The sequence below is a fragment of the Prosopis cineraria genome, unplaced genomic scaffold, assembly GCF_029017545.1.
Source record: "Prosopis cineraria cultivar Desert tree isolate PC_DT_omini unplaced genomic scaffold, ASM2901754v1 PC3, whole genome shotgun sequence".
In the NCBI taxonomy this organism is placed as follows: Eukaryota; Viridiplantae; Streptophyta; class Magnoliopsida; order Fabales; family Fabaceae; genus Prosopis; species Prosopis cineraria.
In genome coordinates, this window is record NW_026555334.1 from 43,599,861 (window position 1) to 43,612,906 (window position 13,046).

Genomic DNA, 13,046 nt, shown 5'->3' on the forward strand with positions numbered 1-13,046 from the left:
CGATCGCAGCAGCAGCAGCTCCATCAACAACAAAGCTCTCCGACGAAATTCCCAGCATCGTGTCACTGCTTGTGGCACCTTACCTCTGAGAAGCGAGATGTTGGGAAAAAATGAAGCATGAGATCAATCAAAATATAATTACCGCCCATACGTTTCGCACAAAAGCATGGCAGTTTAATATGACAGCACTCACTGCAAAAACAATCCAAGCTAGTATTCGAAAATCAATATCATAAATTCACTACACCAAGACGATAGCTCATAACCAACAAACATAACCGAAAACAATTCAGGAGTTTCTATCGCATTGTACTTACTTGTTATCCTTGATCGTGAACCAAGCCCCAGCTTCAGGTCGACGGCGGACGGCGGCAATGCTAACTCTCTGGTCGACAATAGGCGCTAGGGCAGCAGAGAAAATTCAGGGGACAGGGAAGCAAAGTATCGAACGGATTGGAAAGAAATCTTCTTTGCCAAAAAAACAAAAACAAAAACAAAAAAAACCAAACAAAACGAAAAAACCTTTGGCGTTTGATGAGTGATGACTTTTTTCTTGGACTCGGTTTCCCTCCGCGCCTCCAGTGAGAGTAGGGCTTAAGTTGGACGATCCGCCTTAAATCTGAAAGCATATGTAAAAAATTTAATAAATATGGTCATTAATTCAGAATTATTATAAAAATTTTATAACTTTATAAATTAATTATTTAAATATATTTGATCATATAAATTTAATATTAATTTTTTATAATTTTTTAATATTAAACACGAACCATTTATATTGAATTTATATTATCTAAACACAGTAAACAGATTTTTTAATAAATAAAACAAATTATTACAATTAATTTTTTTATAATTTATATAAATTTTTTTTATTTTAATAAATAAAAAATTAAATCCTAACATATAATTTAATCTGGACAATCTGTGGAGAAAAACTTTCCCCAACAGAGCAAAGCCAAGCCTTGTTTTTTTCTGGGATTCATTATTCGTTTTGCTAAAGAAAATAATTTAAAATGGGAAAATGACACCCCCAACCCCACAAGAATAGAAAATTATTTTTAATTATTATTTAATTATTTTAAAAACATCATGAATTTTCAAAATTACTTGAAGTGCCCAGGTTTAAAGAGTGAATGGACAGACAAAATGTGTTTTGTTGTTGACACTTGAAACGAGTTAATTTACAAGAAATTTTTTTACAAATTACAAAAGCTAATATTTTGCAATCATAAATTTTTCATAATTTATAACTAATATTCGATCAAATAATTTCAACCCAAACCTAACATGTGTTACTAGAAAAAAAGAGTTTTTTTTTTTTAAGAAAAAGTTTTTAAGCATTTGGGAACAAAGTGGATAAGTTTTGAAAAAACCGCTCCCGAAACGTGGAAGTTGCAAGGGCTCCAAAAAAAAAAAACAAAACGATCACTTTTCATCCATGAAAAGAACAATATGAGCACTTGAGATTTGAGAACACGCCCCCGAAAAACACCCCGTAGCACAGTTATTTTCGCAGTCAGTATAGATCCACTTGCACTCAATAGAAATCCATATCACCTTCATTTCAACACTAGCAGATCCACTACACTATAACATTCGTATTTTTTAAATTTTCCATTTCAATCATTTTTATAATATTAAATACGTTATGTCCATTCTCAGCTAACAAATTTTTCCATTTTTCTTCATTTCTATTCACTTTATTTCCTTCATTTTTTTTTAAAACTTTTAAGCACTTGCATCTAAGAAAATGTCAACAAATGGCCTAGCGTATGTTGAGAATTAATTCCCCTAGCATGCCTTTTCGAGTTCAAGCAAAAAACCACAATTGAGCAGCGTAGAAGGGATCATAGCTATTGAAGCACAAGGTATTGGATTTAAGTCTATGAATGTAAACAATACTTTTCAAACAGTTACATCTAATTAGATCTGAAAATACTCAAATCTCGTTCAGTTATGGTCATTACATATATATATATATATATATAAACCACAAACAGTTTATTATCTATATACGATTACAAACCATGAATCTTATTTCTTTATGAAACTAGCAATGCAAATGCATCACGCTAATTTATGCAAAAAGGACAAAAACCCACAAAAGCAAGATTATTCAGGTTACAGTCCAGCCGAGGAGATTTTTTTTGGTGGGGATGTTCAACATGCAATAAAAGGGGCAATGCGAAATAAAACAAGCTTCGAGGAAGCATTCAACGTCTGCCAGATGCCACAGATTCAGCAGAAAAGAGGTACTTCACTCGTGAAAGGACAGAATCATGCGCAGGATCATAAGGATGGTCTTTGGAAGGAATCTCAAGTATTGCAGGAACAGGCTTGTCGTAGCTATCAACTAAAAACCTTATCATATTTGCAACCTGGATAATGAAGGTTATAGAATGAGGTCTTCAATTAAACATGCATAATTTAAAGTTCATGAACGAAGGCCAGAGGATTCGCAAATCAATTTCAAGGAAAGAATTTTCTTTCTTTTTTTTTTGGGGGGGGGGGTTGTGTGGGAGGGTGGAGGTGGGAAGAAGGGGGCATCCTCCGACTAAGCATTATTCATCAATGAAGGCAATGATCAGTGGTTCGAGAGATGCAGATAGATCCTCTGGAGTTCATGTATGGTGAAGTTACTTGGTTTTCTTTCCTTTTTTCTTTTTTTTAACAAAAAGTTGAATAAAGCCAATTATTCAGAGGAAGATAAATATTTATGTTGCTCTAGAAAACCAACGAAAACAACAGATGATCCAACACATGATATGTGTTTGTGCGTGAATACTGAATAAGTTCATAAAAAGAGCTGCTTATATACGGAAATTGCACTAAAGAGGAAAGATTCAGTACAAACCCCAAAAGTTAGATGAGCAAGAATGCGCCAAGACCTAGCACTGGAGAATTATCAAAACTCTAGGTGACCCAATTAAATCTGACTTTGCTGTGTCTACTATCATGTAAGACAGGTTTTGGCAGAATCTCTATACAGGTAAATCTGATCAACATGCAGGATGAGCTATCATACAGTTAGGATCTTCAGAAATATGCGGATCATGTTCACTTCCAAGAGGGGCAATTGCTGGTTTTAACTAGATTTGCATATATATGTACAACAGTCTTAGGTACTTGCAAATAATGAATTAGTCTCAAGTTGCAAATATACTTACATATTGGCTAATCAGCACAATTGCGATATCTTCCCTTGTTGTGAACTCTTTGAAAGCATCTTCAATTTGCTTGACAGTCGTTTCTAAAAACAAGCAGAGATAAATCATAAAAATACCGTAGTGCCAACACTATTAAAGGAGCACGTCTAGAATAACAGTTGTTTCTACATACCTTACAGTACCCGGTATATTAAAAGGTTATATAACTCACATACACACGCGCGTGGATATATATATATATATATTACCAATAGAAGTCAGTAAGTTGCTGCGTGTTTTACATATCAAAATATTGATGTTATCAAATTGACTTTTGTTACTGAATTTGAAGCAAAGGGTAAAAGGGTCTTGTATTGGGAATTTCTCCAAGGTTAATAGCAGGAATTTCACTGTTGATGCCCTCAACATATTTCAAAAGCAGTCACAATATCCATGTACTAGATATATGATAATCTAAAACAACATTTAAGATGACAGGTAGCCACTATAAACAGTACACATTATTTAGAAATGGGAAAACACAATCATTAATTCCTATAGTTTTATCTGGTTTTGTTTTAGTTCCTATAGGTTTTTCAGTATTTTCAGTTCCTATAGTTTCAGTAAGATTTGGTAACGTTTGTTCCTCAAGTCCCTAACAAAGCTAAATTACAGGAAATATAAGAACTGAAAACACTAAAAATAAATTACTAAGACTAAAAGCAAAACCTGATAAAACTATAGAGACCAATGATTGTATTTTTCCTTTAGCAATAATAACTATCATATTATAAGATTAAAGAATTGAAGTTTAATGACATACTTGAGTCGATAATTAGGTAATTTGTCTTCCTACGCAAGTCAACATTGCCCACTCCAGCCAGCAGAAATCCAACTACTGTGTCCTGTGAAATTCAATTTAATTACAAGCAGAACAGTACAATGGAGATCGAGACACTAAAGTGCACGCTACTAATTTATTGACTAGCCTTGGATGGCGCATGATGATTTGCATACCCATAACAAATAAAATCTCAAACATCCTAGGGCATGTTTAGTATGAAAGAACAGAGTTTTAAGAAAGGAAAATACAAAGAAAATCCCTCTTGGTGTACTTGATAGGCCACAAGAGTCCTATTCGAAAGATTTCTCATCAAATATGGGAAGAAAATGCCACTTCCCTTGAAAACCGTAATTTTAAGGACAAAAATAACAATACTCTTTATAGATTAAGACTGATTATCACTTTTTTTCACAAAAGGATATTTGTGTCATTCACTTGTTTTTTAATTTTTTTTACATTCAAGTATTTTTATTTTTTCCTTCCATAACAAAACATGAAAATTGGTTCGATGGAAGGCCCATTTCCCTTTCTCATTCCAATTTCCATTCCCTTTCCAAGTATCAAATGTGATCCGAGTGCCTGTTTACATCGCAGCATTGCAACAGATTGCTCTCAGAGACCCAAATCATACAAAATTACGCACTAACAGATGGGGAGAGGGAACACGAAATTATCATTTAAAGCTTCATAAGTAACAAACATGTACAGATACAGAGGTACACTTGCCGGAAACACGTCTATGCTGTCCCACAAACAGATCACATTTATAATCTACAAGACAACCCCACAGAAGTGGGGGGGAAAGCACGCACACAAAAAGCATCAGATAAAAGCATGGCATTCTTACCTCATCTGCAATCATCGCAATGAGTGCTGAATTTCTTGATGGAATTTGAACTCTGTTTGCCATTTGATGCGACTTCAAACAAAAAAAGCGCAAAAATGATGAGAGAAGCATTGGCTAACAAGTGATTTAACCCAAGAAAATGCAGTGGCGCACCATTTAAAGAAAGAAGTCATGTGCAACTAGTTAACAAGGAAAACAGGGGAGTAGCCTAAGGACAAAGCCGGATGTTAGATCCTATTCTTTAGCTATATATTTATTTAAGGTCCCAGTAGACATACGGTGATATGGACAAAACCAAGAGACATCGTTCATCGTTTTAAAGCATTTCTCCTAGGATCAACACCAATAATTTAGAACGAGCTCAAATTTTTACTATTCCAGAGAATAATCACTAAACCAAATAATGAGGTAAACAAGAAAGCTGTCTGGCAGCAGATGCTAACGGAATAAACAACTACTCGAAAGGAGCCATACAACTTACGGCAATCCTAGCACGCATTCATTTACCCAGTATCTCCAGATAAACCGGAAAAAAATTGATAGATACAATCAATAATTAAAGGACATTTGATTCCAATTTAACGCCCAAAGGACCGCCAAGTCTTATGAATTATGGGTGAAGTGCATAAAAATTAGGGGAGAAACACTAAATAGGAAAGAAACAGACTCCGAATCAATCTAAAAACAATGCTGAAGCCTCAACTGTCTAAATGCTTAACCGATTATGCTACACCAAGCAAAAAACACAAAAATATCTACAACATTGAAACCTCATTAGTGATCGCTTCTAATCAGTAGGTCACATATTCAAATACGGCTTTTGATAATAAGAAAATAATAACAAATTGAGCACATCAATAACTAAAGCTCACCAAATATTTGAGTTCAGAGTACAGGAACGAAGTGAACGCAATCAAAATGAACCGATTGGATTAGCCAGTATGATTGCGTTCGAGTTTTGAGATGGGCAACAATGTTGACAGTTAATTTTCGACAGATCTAATGGGTGGGGAGGATGGATGATGAGAGGGAGAAGGTATGGGAGCTCGAAAACGTTCCGTGCGTTTATTGCTAGTCTTCGGGGAAGACGGTAGCCGGTAACGACTCACGACGACAAGCACCAATAAGTGGAGAAATCACCAAAAATTTCAAGCCCTAACCTCTAGTTAAATTCCAGTCGAAGGTAAAAACAAACGACAGCTGCAGAAAATGCCGCGCTCTCTCTCTCCCCCTTGGCCAAAGGGTATGTATTGATTACTACGTCAATTACTTAAGACGATATTGAGATGATTGGTTAACCTTTTATAAATTATATATATAGTAGGAGCATCAAGTATGCATTGATTCCAGTCTCAAGTATGCATTGATTCGAGCCTCTAAAAACAGTTTTTTTGTCCGAAGAGTATGTATTTATTATATATATTGATAATAATACATTAATGATATTAGTATTGATTATATAGTATTCATAAATGATGTAATATATTATATTATGATACTGATTATTTTTCTTCAGTCAAAAACATATATTCACTTATTTAATTTAATTTTTGTCGAAATTATTCATCATATATAAAACGTAGATAATTTAAATAAACTAAAACAGTTCAAAGTCGAACGCCCCCACTGTCAAAATCAGACTGTAAAAATTCCTCTATTTTCTAAAAAGGGCTGTTATTGAAAACGTGAAGATATTTTCTGGCTACCAAGATGGAATATGCAAGAATTTAGTGGATGCAAATGGCCGGGGTGATTAATTTCATATCAGCACTCATTCATTACTTCTTTCTCCCTTAAAAATTGATTAGATTATATTAACTTATATTAAATTTTCTTCTTCCAACAAAATCATATTCACATAATATATAGTTATATCCTCTTTCCAAAAAAGTTATTTCACAGTTGTTAGAAGTCCATATCAACGAAATTGTTTTTACTATTATGTTAAAATAAAATCAATCTCAACTGCACAAAAAAGTTAACACGTTTCACAAAAAATTAAATTAAAGATTTTACAACATACATAGAAATAATGGAGAAGATTCAAATTCCTTTAGCCACTGAAGGGGAGGGAGAGGGATCCATGTTAAAACGCATTTAGGTGTTCCTACTGAATTTTGGTGCCCGACTGTACACCAGATTGGACTTTGCTCCGAAAATGGGCTTCCAGCCTGCAATGCACATATACCGAAAAGTCAGAAAAACCAAAGTTGATATCTCCAACTCAACTCCACTCCACTCCACAACCAACTACGAAGCCTACAATCGTTATAAACTATCTAACAACAATTATTTCTGTTTATTTATTTCATTATTCTGCATATAAGAACAGTTGACTGTAGCATCGTGCCTGGCAGCGCATTTATAATAAATCGTCTCTGGAGAGTTATAGGTTCGTGCATTGGCGAACATTCTGCTGGCATCTGCAACGAACATCTCTAACGTAACATAATATTGCTCAGACTCCACCCTCTTTGACATTGTCTTCAGATCTGCACCCACATTACATGTATATTAAAGATGAGACCCTTTATAATGACTATTAACCTTCTAGGTTATATTCAACATAAACTATTTGCAACAAAGATTAAAAAGAGAGCCTCATATTGTGAACCATATGAGAAACAACAGAAAAATAGACAACTAATTCAAGCTTGATATGTCAAAAAAGTTCCACAGGAGAGATTTTACGGGTAGATTATTAATGTTATAGCTGAAGCGAAGCAGTTACCATGCTTCAAGAAAGTAAAAACACGAGGTAAAACTAAAGAAAGACGATATGGATATGGTAGTTCTCACCCATTGGATCTTTGATGATGTCATAATAATCAGGAACATCCCGGGCATCAACTGGTTCTCTGAATGGCCAGGCATCAGCATGGTCGTGCATTGACTGTAAAGGAGATAATATCCGGTGAAAAAGGAAACAATCGAAAGGAAAATGAGAAATTGATATACCCAAGATGCAGATGAAGATCAACGAGAAAATTTAAATTCAAGGTAATCAAGCAGCCAACAAACTTGCCTTTAGAAGTGATCGCATAAATGCAGTCAAATGTTTTTGATTTGTAGCGCTGTCTGTAGAAACACATAAACTACTTCTAAATCGGGAATGACCCCACTGATCAGCAGTCCATCCAGCCTCTCCTGGAATTGCATTGACCGCAAACATCTAATCAGTTCTAAACAATACCTGAATTCCTAGACAAGTAAACAGAATACTTTCTTGCTTGAGTCCACGGGAACAGGAAAAACCGACCTTTATATGGATCTCTCTATAAACTAGAAAAATGACCAGTATTTGGTACAAGCAAAGTTAGATGATAACACCCCCTCGATGCCAAGTAAACTAGTAAGAAGTTAAGTGCCATGCATAGGGTCACCCGAATACAGAATTAACATGGTGGATCAGAATCTGACATCTCGGTTTACAAACAGATCTCAATTTCATATGTCATGAATAACAGGAAACACAACTTCACATGCAGACTCTATAACAACCAGACAATGACCAGTATACTTATAAAGATAAAATTTTAACAAAAAGACTATAGGTTTCAAAGTAGGGATTGGGAATGCATAATTTAACCCAGAGGCACCTCAACTAAAGAACATTGGTAAGATAGACTGAGATTGGGAATTTGGTACTTACTCAAACCAGGGATATCCTCAACTTTGATCGATTTTTTAGGAATACCAGCTTCTTTCTGCATGATGTGTTGATTAGGGGGAATAAAAAATTAGTACTCCAAAAGCCATATGTTTCTCCATTAATGGTAATATGTGGAAAAGAAAAGAGAAAAGCACATGCAAGTTAGGCAGAAATGCCAGGTAGTTTTCTCACTTATATCACATATCCAAGGAAAGTGGCAGACTTGCACAAATTATGAACTATTGGAAACATGTCAGACATAATCTATTTTGAGCTCATAATACAATCCAAATTAATCAATAACTTATATAATAAAGAGAAACCTTTTAATGCAAATCATGAATGAGTGGAAGCATAAATAAATAAATAAATAAAAAGGAAGAAGAGAATAGATAATGTTGGATACCTTCTGAAAATCAAATCCGGGATAAACAATGTGACAGTTTGACAACTCTCTTATCTTTTCATCAATAGCCTATAATTGTAAAACCAATAATGATTATTCTAATAGATAGAGAGAAAAATACCTGAAAAGCCTGCACACATCAGGTGGTAAAGAAGATAATTAATAAGGCCAGCAGATGCTACACATTATATAGAAACGAGAATAATGCAAGCAGCCCCCCTAAATCAGGTTAAGAGACTTAATTTAATGACTGTCCAACCTTCTTCATTTTAATTCTGCACTCCACTGTGCACCAAAATATACTCAAATATGCATGCAATGACACTTCATCTTTAATTCTTTGGTTATAATTACACTCACATGCTAATTGACCAATTACAAGGCATCAAAGCATGGACTATAATATGCCTCCAGCTCCAGGGAGCAAAATCATATTGCCAATATCAATTCAACTGCCCGTCATCAAGCCTCATTTTATGCTCATCACAGATGGGTCAGGGATTTGCATCCAACGGCCTGGAGGGAGTAGATGCACGTCTACCTTGTTGAGGCCTCTTCTTGTCCAGACTCTTCAGTTGTATCGTATTTGACAACTTCCTCCTCACCCATTTTTCCATGTGTTTGTGTGTGTTAATGAACAGGCCTTTGAAAATTAAAAGAGATCCATTATATGGGAAAGAAAAGTTCAAACTAAGGTGAAATGATTTCAAAGTTTAAAACTTCCATTCTTTACTGACAGGTATATGCTCAAATTTCAATGAAAGAAAATTGATGACGTCTCATCTAAACTTATTAATTTAAATCATTATGAAAGTAAATCTTAACAAATTGGCAAATGGGAACAACGTTACCTGCCTCTGACGACGAATCATAGTTGATAAATCAGTGTATGGGAGCTTTGGATCAATCTTGCATTCCATGAGAATTCCTCCATCATAATCCTTTATATACCTGAAATGACAATTAGCTTTGCTGATCGCCCCAGATAGTGAAATATGAAATCACTTTTTTTGTTGCTCACAAACAAGGAACTTGATTAAAAAGCAAAAAGCCCTAGCAATTTGGCTTCATAACTCTACGCCCCAACAAATTAAAGTGACAAATAAAGTTAAAAAGAAATAATTATTTCACTTCTCGTTAGAAACAGCCATGGGAAGAACTGCTGCCAGATTTCAGACAAGAAGGGGGAGGGAATTACCCTTGCCATCGATCTTTCTCCAAGTGAATCTCTTTGGTGAAGCCCTGAAGGAAAATAAACAAAAATCAATGCCAAATCCAAAATTGCACCCGTTAGCTGAACCAAAAACACGCCAACCCTATGCCCCGCTCCCTTTTCCCCAAAAACAGTCCTCTCAAATGCTAAAAATTAGACCAATTGGATAGGGATGGATACCAACACCTGGTGATTTTTTCCTCCTCTGTATTTGGGACACCATTTGCAATGGCTTAGTTCCATAATAGTACAAATTCTGATAAAGGATGGAAGGTTGGGGTTTAAACAAAGGGGTTATCCCATTATTAATAATTCTAATACCAACTAATGATGTCCAGATATTCCTCTTTCATCTTTGGCTGATCAAAAGAGGAACAATCAGTAAAGATGATGTCCAAAAGCATCAAATATATCACCTAATTGGCTTATCCAAAAAAAAAAAAAAAAACGATACCGCCTAACAAGGATCTTAAATATTAATAACTAGACCTGCTTGATAAAATAGCCAACAGCATTATTATCAGCATATGTGAGAAAGTGTGTCAATCCATCCTCATCACGAGCATACTGTTTCAAGTGATTCATCAGTCTGGTGCCATAACCTTTTACTTGCTCATCAGCTGTTATTGCACAAAAGGCTATCTCACCGAACTTTTGGCTACAAATGACAAGCCACAAGAGTATCAGTAAATAAAATGATTGCTTTTATCTATTGCAAGGGAGATCACAATATAGGTTTTGGCCAACCAAAAAGGAAAAAAAAAAAAAGGACTACTTTATAGAGAAAAGGCAGGGGAAACAATAGTAGCATATATATAGGTAAGAGAGAAAGATAACAAATAAACAAATAAAAGCTAACTCTAATCACATCTTAACAGTAATAATGAAAAGTCAGACAACCTCTTATTTTCCCTTTACACAAGAACCAATAACAAAATGAGGTAATACAGCAGGAACATGACGAAAAAGAATATTATGAAGATATGGACATGAATTATTACTTTACATATGGGCGATATGTAATTCCTCCAACAACTTTGTTACTTCTTATGACCATCACAGACTTATGGCTCCTGCAAATCCAACGTGAAAGCATTTACAATTGCAAGCAATTAAACACAATCTCAAGTCAAGACTAATAACCTGGAAAAAAAATGATTTCAGAACTTATCTATCAAAAAAGCCCTCTGGATATGTTCTAGTACTTACAATTTAAAAGATTATTGGAAATTACCTATCCATAACAAGTCGGACAATGTATTCCTTGGGCATATTGGGAAGTTGTCTAGCAAAAATATTCTTCAATCCTATCAACCTAACCAGTCAACAGCAGAAGTAAGAATAAAGATCATTATTACCAATGTTCACAGTGAATTAGAAAAAACGCTGGATCTGCTCCAGCCAGCTGGTACTTGGATGTTCTAAGAAAAGAAGAATAAATACCAAACCATATGCTCATCAACGCCATCATTTGAAAGACATACGAATTTCAGCTTCCCTGCTTCTTCCTGAAAGACTCCAAATTACCAAATCGTCATAACAAGGAATCTTGAATAACTTAAACAACGCGAAATGGGGGAAAACGAGAGGAAAATATGAAACAATCGGATTAGGCAGAATCAGAACACTTCCTGTCACACATGCAACAAATTACTTCCTCCACAGAGTAATTGACCGGTAAGAAATTAAAAATTTAATCCAGAAACGGAAAGGAATTGCTGATACTAAAATTAGAATGCACATTATATTGGCTTATGATGGGGTTTGAAAACTTTCTCAAACACATTGGAAATTTTGCTTGTATCCATGGACTAAGAAGTGCTTTACCTCTCTCCTGAGACTCTCCTCCCTTGCACAGTATGCCCCACTCGTCTGCAAATTATCAGTAAAAATCTTGGTGGCGTCCTCCTTAACCATAATGCCCGGAACCGAGGTGGAGGTGGGAATGGTTCCCACCGTAGCAGTCCCAGCAGTGGCAGCGTCTTTCGCACCGTCCGAATTCTCCATCTTGACCGTCGTATTATCCTTTTGGAGCTTGGTATTCCGAGGGGCTGAGGAGGGGTTTTCAAGCCTTGCGGCGGTGAAGGTGCGCATGGAGGAGTCATTGTCGTAATCCTCCTCGTCGTCGTCAACAACGGCATCCTCGGACTCATCGTCGGAGTCGGAATCAGCGCCGCGGGCGGAAATGCTCTCGAGGTCATCATTGGAGGTCAGAGCGCCGTCTCGGGTGTCGGCGGAGAAGGAAGAGGGGGGGAAGGGAGGAGCGTGATCATCAGAGGCCATCTTGCGCTTGTGGATGGTAGAAGTAGCGGAGGCGGAGGCAGAATGAGAGGGAGAAGGGGACTGGGAGCTACGGGAGCGAATGGTTCCGGCCGGGTGAGTCGAGTGGGTGTCCATTTCTAGGTTTGCTGGGATCGGCAGAGTAATTGATCACCACGCCGCATTGGGCAGCGGCTATTAGGTGGGCGATTTTTTTCCTCCCTCAAATGACTGACTCTGCATGATTAAGTCTGAAATTCACTACTAATTGATACTTTGATTGATTGGTTCTGGCTTCAGATTGGGATTGACAGAAAAATCACTATTCATTGACCTCCCGGGAACTTCCTTTAATCACTTATTGTCTCGTATCTTCGGAAGCGTTCAGCAGACTGCCCGATTTGCTCGGAGCAAGCAGAGCTCCCTGTCACGCCTTTGGAATTTCCCAATTTTTTAAGCATGTCGGCTTTAACTTAATTAATCTCTTAAATGGCTAAATCAGAATGTAGGCAAAAAAAAATTAGAAAACTCAAACATAAAACAAAAAAAGAGAGTTTGAATGAAAAAATTTAAAAGTTTGAAACTTTAATTTTTTTTTTGTTATTTATAAATGAGGGATTGTGAGACTATTTATAAGCCTATCCTTTTTTTAAAAAAATTCTTACCTTCTTAATGG

At 35.9% G+C, this 13,046-nt stretch overlaps 2 protein-coding genes across 3 annotated transcripts; both read right to left on the bottom strand.

The window, feature by feature from the left end:
- Positions 1-1,853: 1,853 nt before the first annotated feature.
- Positions 1,854-6,051, bottom strand: LOC129306666 (V-type proton ATPase subunit F-like). Of its 2 annotated transcripts, none has more exons than XM_054947367.1 (5): positions 6,001-6,051; positions 4,841-4,912; positions 3,973-4,054; positions 3,171-3,253; positions 1,854-2,381 (listed from the first exon to the last, which is right to left on the bottom strand). In XM_054947367.1, exons 2-5 carry the CDS (start codon positions 4,901-4,903, stop codon positions 2,217-2,219), a joined length of 393 nt encoding a protein of 130 aa, XP_054803342.1. In that variant the 5' UTR covers positions 4,904-4,912; positions 6,001-6,051; the 3' UTR covers positions 1,854-2,216. The 2 variants fall into 2 exon arrangements, with proteins under 2 accessions (XP_054803342.1, XP_054803341.1); XM_054947366.1 differs by lacking the exon at positions 6,001-6,051 and adding an exon at positions 5,713-5,989.
- Positions 6,052-6,756: 705 nt separating this feature from the next.
- On the bottom strand, positions 6,757-12,809 carry LOC129307342 (histone acetyltransferase GCN5-like). The gene is made up of 13 exons (XM_054948275.1): positions 11,939-12,809; positions 11,555-11,619; positions 11,346-11,426; positions 11,113-11,184; positions 10,601-10,769; positions 10,097-10,140; positions 9,750-9,849; positions 8,899-8,967; positions 8,493-8,547; positions 7,866-7,987; positions 7,640-7,733; positions 7,191-7,332; positions 6,757-7,011 (listed from the first exon to the last, which is right to left on the bottom strand). Exons 1-13 carry the CDS (start codon positions 12,506-12,508, stop codon positions 6,948-6,950), a joined length of 1,647 nt encoding a protein of 548 aa, XP_054804250.1. The 5' UTR covers positions 12,509-12,809; the 3' UTR covers positions 6,757-6,947.
- Between the last annotated feature and the right edge of the window lie 237 nt (positions 12,810-13,046).